This window comes from Odocoileus virginianus, chromosome 18 (assembly GCF_023699985.2).
Source record: "Odocoileus virginianus isolate 20LAN1187 ecotype Illinois chromosome 18, Ovbor_1.2, whole genome shotgun sequence".
Taxonomy (NCBI): Eukaryota; Metazoa; Chordata; class Mammalia; order Artiodactyla; family Cervidae; genus Odocoileus; species Odocoileus virginianus.
Window position 1 is genome coordinate 27095380 of NC_069691.1, and position 13233 is coordinate 27108612.

The 13233-nt window shown below is 36.8% G+C and overlaps 2 protein-coding genes across 39 annotated transcripts in view; one reads left to right on the plus strand and one right to left on the minus strand.

Moving 5' to 3' along the window:
* Nucleotides 1-13233, minus strand: part of PTPRD (protein tyrosine phosphatase receptor type D) — a 2322816-nt gene that overhangs the window by 2289874 nt on the left and 19709 nt on the right. The window lies entirely within an intron of this gene.
* Nucleotides 7710-13233, plus strand: part of LOC139039413 (collagen alpha-2(I) chain-like) — a 28097-nt gene continuing 22573 nt past the window's right edge. The window contains exon 1 of the mRNA XM_070480162.1: nucleotides 7710-7857. Within this exon, the coding sequence (XP_070336263.1) occupies nucleotides 7710-7857 (148 nt within the window). The remainder of the gene's footprint in view (nucleotides 7858-13233) is intronic.

Genomic DNA, 13233 nt, shown 5'->3' on the forward strand with positions numbered 1-13233 from the left:
ACCATTACTGTTTGGCTTTACCAATGAGAATTTTTTTCCATTGTTTTATGTTCTTAGTAATGGCATTCATTTTCCACTTAAAGAAGTACCTTTAGCATTTCTTGTTAAGACTGGCTTAGTAGTGACAAGTTTCTTTAGCTTTTCTGTCTGGGAAGCTCTTAATCATTCCTTTTATTCTGAAAGATATCTTTGCCAGGTAGAATATTCTTAGTTTTAAGTGTTTTTTGTTTGTTTGTTTTTAGTATTTTGAATATTTTGTGCCAGTCTCGTCTAGCCCATGAACTTTCTGCTGAAAAACAGGCTGGTAGCCTTCTGGGGGGTTCCCTCATAATTAATTAGCTGCTTTTCTCTTAGCATTTTTAAGATTCTTTTTCTGATTGTAATGGGCATCTTTGCGTTCATCTTATTTGGACTCTACGTGCTTCCTGCACTCGGATTGTTTCCTTCACCAGGTGACGGACGTTTTCAGCCATTCTTTCTTTCTTTCTAATTGGGTTTGTTTCAGGTGTACAAGTCCGCCCCAGTGGCTCAGATGGTAAAGAGTCTGCCTACAATTCAGGAGACCTGGGTTCAGTCCCTGGGTAGGAAGATCCTCTGAAGAAGGGCATGGTATAAAACAAAGTGAATCAGTTATTTTCCCATATAGGCCATTACAGAGAAGTGAACAGGTCCTTAAAAGTTACCGACTTTATACATAGCACTGTGTATATGTCAGTCACAATCTCCCAATTTAGCCCCCTTCTCCTGGAAATTACATTTGTTTTTTACTTCTGTGACTCTACTTCTGTTTTTTAAATAATTTGTATCTTTATTTTTTTTAGATTCCACATGTAAATGACATCATATGATATTTATCTTTCTGTGTTTGACTTTACTTCACTAATTATGATAAGCTCTAGGTCCTCCATGCTGCATGTGACATCATTTTTTTTTTTTTATTGCTAAGTAACTTTCCATTGTTTATATACACCATATCTTCTTTACCTATTCATCTGTCAGTGAACATTAAGCTTGCTTCCATGATCTGGCTATTGTAAATAGTGCCACAACTAACATTGGGGTGCATGTATCTTTTCAAATTATGCTTTTCTCTGGATATAAGCCCATGAGCGAGATTTCTCGATCATATATTAGTTCTATTTTTAGTTCTGCAAGGAACTTCCATACTGTTCTCCATAGTGGTTGCACCAATTCATGTTCCTACCAGCAGCACAGGAGGGTTCCTTTTTAACCATACACTCTCCAGTATTTATAGTTTGTAGATTTTTTTGATGATGATCATTCTGACTGGTGTGAGGTAATACCACACTATAGTTTTATTTGCATTTCTCTAATAAATAGTTATGTTGAGCGTCTTTTCATATACCTGTTGGCTATCTGTATGTCTTCTTCAGAGAAGTGTCGATTGCATTCCTGTACATTAACAATGAAAGATCAGAAAAAGAAATTAAAGAAACAATCCCATTTGCCACTGCAATGAAAAGAATAAAATATCTAGGAATAAACCTACCAAAGAAGGCAAAAGACCTATACTCAGAAAAATATAAGATACTGATGAAAGAACCAAAGACTACACAAACAGATGAAGAGATAGTTCACGTGAGTTCTTGGATTGGAAGGATCAAATCTGTGAAAATAACTACACTACCAAAAGCAATCTACAGATTCAATGCAATCCCTATCAAATTACCAACAGCATCTTTCACAGACTAGAACAAAAATTGTTTGGAAACAAATTTTACAATTTCTGGGGAAATATTGCAATCTGATAGCCAAAGCAATCTTGAAAAATAAAAATGGAGCTGGGTGAATCAGGCTTCCTGACTTCAGACTATACTACACAGTTACTAAAACAGTATGGTACTGGCACCAAAAAAAAGTAAAATAAAAAGAACAGAAATACGTCAATAGAACAGGATAGAAACCCAAAGATAAACCCATGTACCTATCACCTAATCTATGACAAAGGAGGCAAGAATGTACAATGGAGAAAAGACATTCTCTTCTGTAAGTGGTGCTTAGAAAAGTGGGCAGCTACACATAAAAGAATGAAATTAGAGCACTCCCTAACACTATACACAAAAATAAACTCAGAATGGATTAAATGTAAGGCCAGACATTATAAAACTCTTAGACAAAAACATAGACAGAACACTCTCTGACATAAGTTGTAGCAAGATATTTTTTTATCCACCTCCTAAAGTAATGAAAAAATAAATAAATGGGATCTAATTAAATTTAAAAGCTTTTATACAGCAAAGGAAACCATAAACAAAATGAAAAGACAATCCTCAGAATGGGAGAAATTATGTGCAAGCAAAGCAACAGACACAGAATTGATCTCCAAAATAAACAAACAGCTCATATAGTTTCATATTAAAAAAAAAAAAGGATAACCCTATAAAAAATTGGCAGATCAGCCATTATTTCTTCCAATAGGTTCTCTGGCCCTTTCTCTCTGCTTTCTCCTTCTGGGACTCTTATAATACAAATGTTGCTATGCCTGATATTGTCCCAAAGGTCCCTTAAACTATCCTCTTTTTAATTTTTTTTTCCTTTTTGCTGTTCTGATTTGGTGATCTCCATTACCCTATAATCCACATCAGTAATTCATTTTTATGCATTCTTTAATCTGCTGCTGACTTCGAGTGCATTTTTCACTTCAGTTATTAGTCAGTACTGATTGGTTCTTTTTCTATATTTGTTTTCCACTTCTTTTCTGAAGTTCTCACTTAGCTCACCAATTTTCCTCCAGAGTTCAGTCAGTGTCCTTATGACTATTTATTTGAATTCTATCTGATAAATTCCTTATGTTTTTCTTTTTCTTTTAGTTCTTTTTCTAGGGCTTTGTCTTATTCTTTCATTTGAAAGAATTCTTCCTTTGTCTCCTATTTGGCTAATTCTCTGTGTTAGTTTCTAGGTATCAGGTACATCAGCTATGTCTTCCAGTCTTGAAAGGGTGCCTTTTGTAGTAAGAGTATGTACTCTTACGTACATAAGAATAAGACTCTTATGTAGTAAGATTCCTTTGTTTCCAGTGGCAGAACTCCCCCTGGTCAACACAATGAGGGACTTCAGGGGTATCCTCTGTATGGACTGTGTGCGTCATCCTGGGCAGTGGGGCTGCAGCTGCTATAGGCACATTGGTGCGGAGGACTGGGCCCATCCAGGCAGGCTGAGAGCTGTAGGCCATGACTGCTGCAGATGCACTGGTGACTAGCCCCCACCTTGACTGGCTTTGAGGCCAAGCCATGATGGTTGTGAGTGCACTGATGTGTGGGGCTGTCCCCTGGATCAATTTGGGAAGGGTGCTGGTGCCAACTGAGGCCACATGCTTGTGGGTGGGATTGGGACTGCTTCGGAGGAACGGGCTGGTTGCTTGGGGCCATTGCTCAGGGGAGCACTTGGGTGAGACACAGCTGTTAGTTGAGTTGATGGAGAATGATGGATATGGCACCACTAGTGCCAGACCAAATAGCTGGAAGTAGGGGAAAAAAAAAAAAGGATATCCACCAGCACTTTCATCCCAGAGAAAGTTCTACCAGATCCCTACCACCCATCCAGCACTTGCCCTAAAATTAGTCAATGAAACTCCTTGCATGAACAAGGTGCTTTCCACGCAGCTGCCTCTGAACTGTGACTTGGAGTGAGTGACTTTATTTGCAAGCCCTTTAAGGGCTGACTCTTTCTCACAGCTTTAGGCTTTCCTGAATATAAGTCCTGCTGGTTTTCAAAGCCAAATATTAAGGGGGTCTTGTCTTCTCAGTGCAGATTTCCCAGACTAGGGAGTCTGATATTTGGCTCAGAACCTCCACCTCTCAGGAGGAATCTCCATGGTTGTGATTATCTTTCCCACTTGTGGATCACCATTCCAGAGATGCAAGTTATGAATAGATTGTTTCTGTCCCTCCTCCTTGTCTTGATGTGGCTTTTGCTTTACATTCCTAGTTGTAGAGAATACATTCTGTGAGTCGTCTCTTCATTGTCAGGATTGTCATCCTCTATGTAGTTGCAGTTTTGCGGTGCCCAGTGGGGGAAGCTGCACTCAGGATCTCCCTGCTCCACCATCTTGATCCAGATGTCCCCTCAAAATACATTTTGACATATGAACCAATTGAAATCCCAAACCTAAATATCAATATTCCAGACCAATTTACCACTATAACAAAATATGTAGATGATCTGTAGCTGAGAACTATAAAAATCTGATGAAGTAAATCAAGTCTTTAAAAAAAGACTGGGAGACTGCAAGAGGACTGATGGATTGCTGGCACCCATGGGTTTAGTAGTCATGGTAGAAACTTTATATTGGATTTGATAAACATTTACAAGTATAATCAATATGCTAATGACTTCAACCAAGTTACTGATGAGACTTTTGTGATTTGTGTAGTATAACACTGACCCAAGCTCATCAAGCAAAACGGAGGTTGATATAGCCTCAATATTCTGCTTAATTATATTTTCTGGTAAGTCTTTGAACAAAGTCATAAATCTCAGTATATACAAAATAAAATTATAAGCTTAAACTAATGACTATAGCTTATCATTCATCAATACCTCATTCCTCAAACTTCAGGTCCCAAGATGAGTATATAGGTTTATAAGGATACTCTTTACATTTTGCAGATACTAAATTATCATCATTCTCTATTAACATAGAGGGGAGAATAAGATATTCACAAACTGCACCCCACAAAAAAAATATATATACCTGTAGAGATAATTCACTGAGAGCAAGGGCCAGATCCTATTTATCTTCAAAGATGCAACACAGACTTGGATGCAGCAGAAGTTAGTTCAATGAATGAATATATGAATGAATGATAACAAGAATTCAGGTCTAGCTGTTTAATAAGAGGAAGCCTCTTGGACTCTTTTTGAACTAGAATTTTGACACCACTGCTAGAGGGGCTTTCATATTTAAGTTGCACCTCTGACAGCTTTACCCAAACTACTCTTAAGCCCAAAATAACATGATATATAAACTAGCAAATCTCAGCTTTCAAAAAATAAATAACTGATGATGGTAAGCTAATTTGATTTTCCTTTGAATTATGTTTTATAGTCCTGACCATCCTAAAGTAAACTATGAAACAGGCTTATAATAATACTTCTTATATTTTAGTGGGGCTTCCCCGGTGGCACCAGGTGGTCAAGAATCCACCTACCAATGCAGGAGACACAGGAGACACAAGAGAGGCAGGAAGATCCCCGGAGTAGAAAGTGGCAACCCACTCCAATATTCTTGCCTGGAAAATTCCATGGACACAGGAGCCTGGTGGGCTACAGTCCACGGGGTCACTAAGAGACAGATACGACTGAGCAACTGACCACATATTTTAGTGTTCCTTCTCCTCCCATTCATTACTGTTTGTGCAATTTTATTATTGATGGAAGGCTACCTTTAGATAATACCGAATATTCTGCACCTTTCAGAAACCTTATGACTCTCCTCCAGATTCACCTAGCTAAGAGGTAAAGATTTATCTGATTAAATAAATTCATCTTGAAAAATCAAAAGATGAATATATTATCCTATCCACGAAAAACATACTTATATTTTCAAGAAGGCTTTTAGAAAATGAATACTTTAAATTCAAAAGTATTTCAGGCTGGAAATTCGGTGAAGAAAGCTCACATCACATTATGGTAAGTACTACAGAAACATATATAAATCCAAAAATACATGATTTTTCATACTGTTTTTTTCTTCAAATAAAAAGAATGGAAGAAGAAAAAAAAAAAAGAATGGAAGAAAATTAAAATATCTCTAAGTCCTATGAGTAGAGTCAAAAGGCCATAAGGTTAAAAAATAAAACACAAACATACAGGTGTGCTGGGAAAAGGCCCTCCCTATTAAAACATTGGAGACTTTTCAGAATAATAGCTGAGTTTTCCATTTTTGATCATTTTAATAATTTCAATAACAAAAATAACACATTTCACATTTTTAATGCATGAAAAAGTCATGTAAATGAATTCTATTCAGTGATGTAACTAGGTTAGCAAGAAGAACCTGAAATTTAATGCTGATAAATGGAAAGTAATACATGTGAGCACAAAATTATAAATATAACTGCATGATAAGATGCATACTTCACATGGATATGTATTTGAAGCTATATTGGTAAGATGTGCCTTTTAAAACACAATCCAGAAAAAAATACATAAAATAAATGACAAGAGGTTTAAGTAATCAAAGGTTCTTTTCTGAGGTTTCTGTTTTTGGTTATTAGGCAAATCTCTCTCCACATTTTTCCATAAAATATTTAGTAGGTAGACTCAATAAGGACTTGCAATTATTTTATCTAGGATTAAATGGCATGAGCTCTGAGTGTAATATTAAAAAAATGTGAACCTTACATCTTTGCAGCCTCACAAAGATGGTGAGAAGAGTTTTACAAGAAAGAATGCTAAATATAGACTGGTATCATGCCAACCTCAAATTGCTGTATTCAGCTCAATAAAAAGTGAAACGAACATCCATGAGAATGAAAATATTCAGAAAAGATGTCAAAAAGCAAAAGGAAGCATAAAAATTACATGGCAATTCTACCTAAAGTAACTTTTGAGAATAAATCTGCAGTTAGTCATACAGGAAACAAACCACACTGATAGTAAGAATCCAAAGAGAATGAACTACGTTCTCATGTCTTTCATTAGGTTTGCATATGGGAATAAAATTTTCTTGAAAATTTAAGGTTAGTAATGACTTACTACAGAGAAAACCTTATTTCCTTCTACTTAATACCCAGAAAAGAGCAAGGTACTGTCATAAGGTACTGTCAATCATGAAATGGTTCTTCAAAAATTTATAAGTGTGTACACACACACACACATACACACGACTGTTAAAACCAATGCTTTTTTGTGGTTGATAAAATTAAAGTTCCAGATGGATAACTACTCCCAGTTCACAAAAAATTATCCTTATTTTTCCAACTCTATAAAGTATTAACACTTTCACTTAACCTTTGTATTTTATAAGAAAACACTCCACCTATATTTCTCAATGAACAGTAGACATTAAAGAAAGGCTATTTTACCATCAAGACTCTAGAAATGTAATATAGATAAATAGAATCCATGTTAAAATTTCAAGGTGATATTTACCACTAACAACAGAACGCTTGAGGTGTTATAAATCGATAAAGTGAAGCGGTGAAGGAGGAGGCATGAAGAGATGCATCGTGACGGATGAGGCACAGCAAGTCAGAACAGCCGACAGCAAAGGTCCTACTTTCAGCTACAAGGAAGCAGCTAAGAGCAGCTCAGGCATCTGCAGGCCTGACTCCCTTAGGATGATCTTTCCCTGAAGACGAAACACTGAAATAGTCTTCACAAACTCATACTGTAGCGAAAATTATGTTCTCTCACCTGTATTTTACACAGCATGTATTACAGAGCTACAGACTTTATAGAGGCTTAACAAACATGATTTATCAACTTGAATTAACAAAAATCTATGGTATATATAGCATTTTAAATTCAATACAAATAGCATCTACTTCCTAAATGTGAACATATACTGAAAATAATATTATTTTCATTATAATAATAAAATATAATTATACATATAGTCATTATTTAAAATAATTGTTGTTATAAGGATAAAAAGGAGAAGAGGAGATAGCAGACTTTGATAAAAAGTATCTGTCCCAGATAACTACATTTAAACCTTACAACAAACTTTGGACAGGTATGCCATGTTTACACCCATTCTTTCAGAAGAAAGTGACTTAGAGAAACTTACTGGCCAAGAGCACACAGTTTATCCACCAGAGAACACGTCAGTTTATACCTCACCAAATAAGGACTGTATTCATATATACCTTGTTCTCAGCACTGAACAAGGTACTCAAGTTGCAAATCCGAAGATGTGGCTTCTGCCTTTTACACAGTCTAGTGAGGGGACCATAGAGCTCAGGCAAATGTACAAATGTTCTACAAACACAGATGAAGGAAGAAACACAAAGAGCTCAAAAACAAAAAATGGGGGAGAGGACCAAAAAATGAATGATAGCAGATCTTCTGACAAAGAGTTTATACTCTTAGTCTACTAGAAGCAATTACAGCTCACATGCAAAGATCATTCCTACAAAGATGAACCCGATACCTACTGTGCTGGTGGTGGTTTAGTTGCTAAGTCATGTCTGACTCTTGCAACCTCATGGACCGTAGCCAGCCAGGCTCCCCTGTCCATGAGATTTTCCAGGCAAGAATGCTGGAGTGGGTTGCCATTTCCTTCTCCAGGGGATCTTCCCGGAATCAAACCTGGGTCTCCTGCATTACAGGCAGATACCTATTGTACCATACATCTAATATGTCACAGGAAACAAAGCTTTGTAAGTATAAAGCACTATGTAAAACATGGTTTAAAAAGGGAGGGAGATAACTCATCTGTGAGGCAAGCAAGTATTGGTTTCATGATGGTGACATTTTAGACATCATTTTACCCTCAATACCTTATGCATTGCCTGACTCAAAATAGATGCTCAGCAACAACACTGAATTATAAGTGGTCTCAGTTTTATAGCTGTAATAATTCAAGTTTAGGAGTTTGTCAGCACCTGGTCAGACATTAAATTTAGGATCCAAGATTGAAATCAAAAGTTTTCTGACTCCAAAGTGTGGACTTTTTTAAGGCAATCCAAATAAGCGACTAAGACAGTGTTCATGAGAGAAACAAGAATTCTGGCAGTGAGATTTCTCCACTTGGTAGTGAGTTTTAAAATACTACCAAGTAACTATGCTGACAGCCTACATAGGACCACTAATTAGGTGCCACTGTGGTTTGCTGTACACACAAATACATGTGGTTCTCCAAACAATAAAGCTAAAAAAAAAAGGTTAATCTCAATTATCTGGATAAATAGCTCATAGAATTAGAACTTATATTGTAATACTAATACCAGAAGAATATCACAGTTAGTTCAAAGACAGAGAATTCAAAACCAAAATGCATATACTCAGTAAAGAAACACTGCTTGTTACTAAAAGTTTGCTACTGAACAAGAAATTACTAAGTATCTTTCACTGTGCGAAATTACATCTTTGATGCCTTCTGAACAAGCGTCTGGAAGGCACTTAAAAATTTATCTCCTCTATAAGCTTTTTCCTCAAATGCTTTCTTTTCAATGAAAGCCTCTCTGATCCCCTATTTAAAATTTTATACCCCACCGCCTACACCTCCTTCATCACTTTATTTTTTATTCTTAGCACTTAATATCTAATATATTATGTATATTTTAAATTTTTAACTGATTTCCCCCACTAGGATATAAGCCCTACAAAAAGAGATCTTACTGAATGAATTAATGAAGGGAAGTTTCTCATTTTGCAGATAGAAAAATAGAGTTGAGACTTGCTCTATGACGTCTCAGGCCTGGACCCAAAAAAAGATCTCACAGTCCTGTCACATTCTTCAAAGAATTTAAGTTCATCTCTTACATAGACTATTATAAGGGTTAAGGTCTTTAATTCTAGGTAAATCATAATTATTTAATTCTTGGAATCATGTCTAACAGTGTCAGGAAACAGTAGGAATCCTCAACAAACTTAAATAGGGATTTCAGAAATGTTTGTATGGGTCTGATACACAGGTCAAGAGTCGAGGAATTATCCAAAGAAACTAAGAATATCCTTCAAATAGAACACAGCCTAAGAGAAGAGGGAACCAGAAAAGTTGACCTTGACCTAATCAAAGAGATTCAGTCACAGAAGAAGAAAAGAAATGATCAGTGAAGAGTGGAACCAGACACTCTTAATTACCGTGAGTTTCACATGTGAGTCCTACAGAACAAAGTGTTGCAAGGAAACTTGTAGCCAAAACTGAAGGAACTATCTCAACAGAATGACTAAAGCCTTAGAGCACAGCAGAAACCCTACAGAGAAGTGTGACAGAAACAGTAAAGGCAGAGGGTCTGAGGAGAAGACGGGCTCATCGAGCTCAGTAACGCGTTAGCATGGAAAGAGCCAGAGGCCTGCAGTGCTGCGGCTAGGAGACAGAGGGAAACCCAGGGCCCGGCGGACGCCTGAGGGATGCAGAAGAACCAGAGGGGCCCAGGGGCAGCCCCAGCATATCAGCTGGGCATACCATCTGGACGTACCATTACTCAGCAAGAGGCTTAGAATCAGGAAAAGGGGAAAGCATTACCATAGGCCAACTAATAGCTGATTTGTACCCTGACTGAATTTGTGATTGAACACATGTGAAATAGCCTGTCTGGGACACCTCAGAATAAACTCAGGGAGCATTTTTCCCAAAGGCTAAGGACATGAATGAACTAAAAAGTTTCAATTAAAAAATTAGATTTATGCTAGTACTGTTAATGTGACGCCATTTGTAACCACTGGATAATGAGGCCTATAGAAACTCATGTCAATGAAAGAAGTACAAAAATATATTAAAATTTGTATAAAATGAAGCCTAATTCTCTTACTTTGACACCTGTGTCAAAGGAAAAATACTACAATGTCATACTTTTAAAACTAAACTTATTTGATATGCATTCCACAAATAGAGTGATAAGCAGAAAATTCAATAAGAAAATTCATATGAACCAGAGAACTCAGGCTGAAACTCAATCTATAATATATTGTAATAGTAGGTGGAAGTTAGAAAATATCATGTAAATATTGCAAATACTTTAATGAACAGTTTGTCCAATATATATTACCAGGTAATTATCTTAAGATATAGAATACTTTCACTATCCTAAAATTACCAAAATTCCCCCTTTGCAGTTACTATTCTCTATCTTCCCCTCTCTCAGGCAACCACTGATCTTATTTCTAACACTGTGAGTTAGTATTGCCTGTTTTAGAGGTTCATAGAAACAAAAACATATCTAATCTTTTTCTCTGGTTTCTTTAGGTAAGCATACATTTTCTGAGATTTATTTGCATTCTTGGTCTGTATTGCTATATAGTATTCCATTACAAGAATACACTAAAATGTATTCATCTGTTTAGGGGCTTCCCTGGTGGCTAAGTCAATTAACAATCTGTCTGCACTGTGGGAGACTCAGATTTGATCCCTGGGTCAGGAAGATCCCCAAGAGAAGAGAATGGCTACCCCCTCCAGTATTCTTGTCTGGAGAATTCTATAGACCGAGATGCCTAGTGGGTTACAGTCCATGGGATCGCAAAGAATCAGACACGATTGAGGGATCAACACGTGTGTGCATGCACAGTAGCTTCAGTTGTGTCCACAGGTTCTCTATTAAGTTCATTTTTGAAGCAGTCTGCTTGTTTAAAATAACAGCATGATTTCTTTTTCTGTGAAGTTGAGGGAGGGGAAAACTGCTTACTGGTTGAGAGGAAGTGTTAAAACATAGAACACTGCAAACATCTCGTAAAAACAAGTTGCAACCCCAGCTACAGGTAACAGCCACACCAATTACAATTCGCCAGTGACATGCGAAATGCAGGGCTGGATGAAGCACAATCAGTAACCTCAGATATGCAGATGACACCACCCTTATGGCAGAAAGTGAAGAAGAACTAAAGAGCCTCTTGCTGAAAGAGAAAGAGGAGAGTGAAAAGTTGGCTTAAAGCTCAACATTCAAAGAACCAAGATCATGGCATCCAGTCCCATCACTTCATGGCAAATAGATGGGGAAACAGTGGAAACAGTGACAGATTTTATTTTCTTGGGCTCCAAAATCACTGCAGATGGTGACTGCAGCCATGAAATTAAAAGATGCTTGCTCCTTGGAAGAAAAGCTATGATCAACTCAGACAGCATATTAAAAAGCAGAGACATTACTTTGCCAACAAAGGTCTGTCTAGTCAAAACTATGGTTTTTCCAGTAGTCGTGTATGGATGTGAGAGTTGGACTATAAAGAAAGCTGAGGGCCAAATAATTGATGCTTTTGAACTGTGATGTTGGAGAAGACTCTTGAGGAGTCTCAAGAGATCAAACCTGTCAATCCCAAAGGAAATCAGTCCTGAACATTCATTGGAAGGACTGATGCTAAAGCTGAAACTACAATACTCTGGCCACCTGATGCGAAGAACTGACTCATTGGAAAAGACCCTGATGCTGGGAAGGATGAGGGCAGGAGAAGGGCACAACAGAGGATAAGATAGTTGGATAGCACCACTGACTCAATGGACATGAGTTTGAGCAAGCTCCGGGAGTTGGTGATGGACAGGAAGCCTGGTGTTCTACAATCCATAGGGTCGCAAAGAGTCAGACACAACTGAGCAACTGAACTAAACTGAAGGCAGTGACAATATGTCCCTTTGGCAGATAGGACACTTTGACAAGTGAATCAAATCAGAAAAACAGGGAGTTGAATTCGACAATGCTGTTCAAACCTAATCGGATATCTCCTAGTCCATGTATCTCTACCAATATATTAGGCATGACCCTATTTCAATATATATGACACATTTCATATTAATACAAAGAGTTTGGGAATTCTCTAAGAATTTTGGCAGACAGACAGCATTTTGGAACTTGAGCCAAAGAGATTTTAATGAACCATTTTCAAATGAAGGGAAAGCTTGAAGCAAAATACTCATTTCTATTAAAAAACAATAAAACCTAAGCCTGTTTGTCACCTTGACTAAATATGTTTTTGATTCTTTTTGTTGTTACTGTTGTGATTCTTTTTTTCTTATTGCTAAGAAAGAAAATACAAAATTGACAATTTGAAAATATTTCCTCTGTCCAGGATGGTGCTGCTTTTTTTTAAATTCAGGTCATTCTTCTCTCATTATCATTATTGCCCTCTCCTTTGTTTTTAAAAATATATATTCGGTGCATGAAAAATCACATTGTCATTAAAAGAAGTATTTAGATTTTACCTTATCATCCTAAAAGAAAAATTAAACTCCTTTCTGAGTCACGCTTCTACCTTTCCTACTTATTTTAAGTCATTTTTATTAGTTGCCATCCACTTGTAGAATAAGCCTCGACAACTATATTATATAATCTCCTTTACTGACAATTACAAAGGACAGTTTCCCTCTCGTTTTGAGAATGTGTGTGTTCTCTACTTTCCTTAAAAATAAATAAAGGCAAATTAAATTGCACATGTCTGGAGTACAATTCAACTGGATATTGCTTTTTCAGTGCTTTGTAGTGACACAAGAAATGAATTTTTATATTTCATCTTCATTCAACTAAACTCAGAAAGGGAAAGCACCTATACAATTATGATCACTGATTAATATCAAATCAGTCTAAATGCAAGCAAGGAGCTTAATAGAGCAAAAAT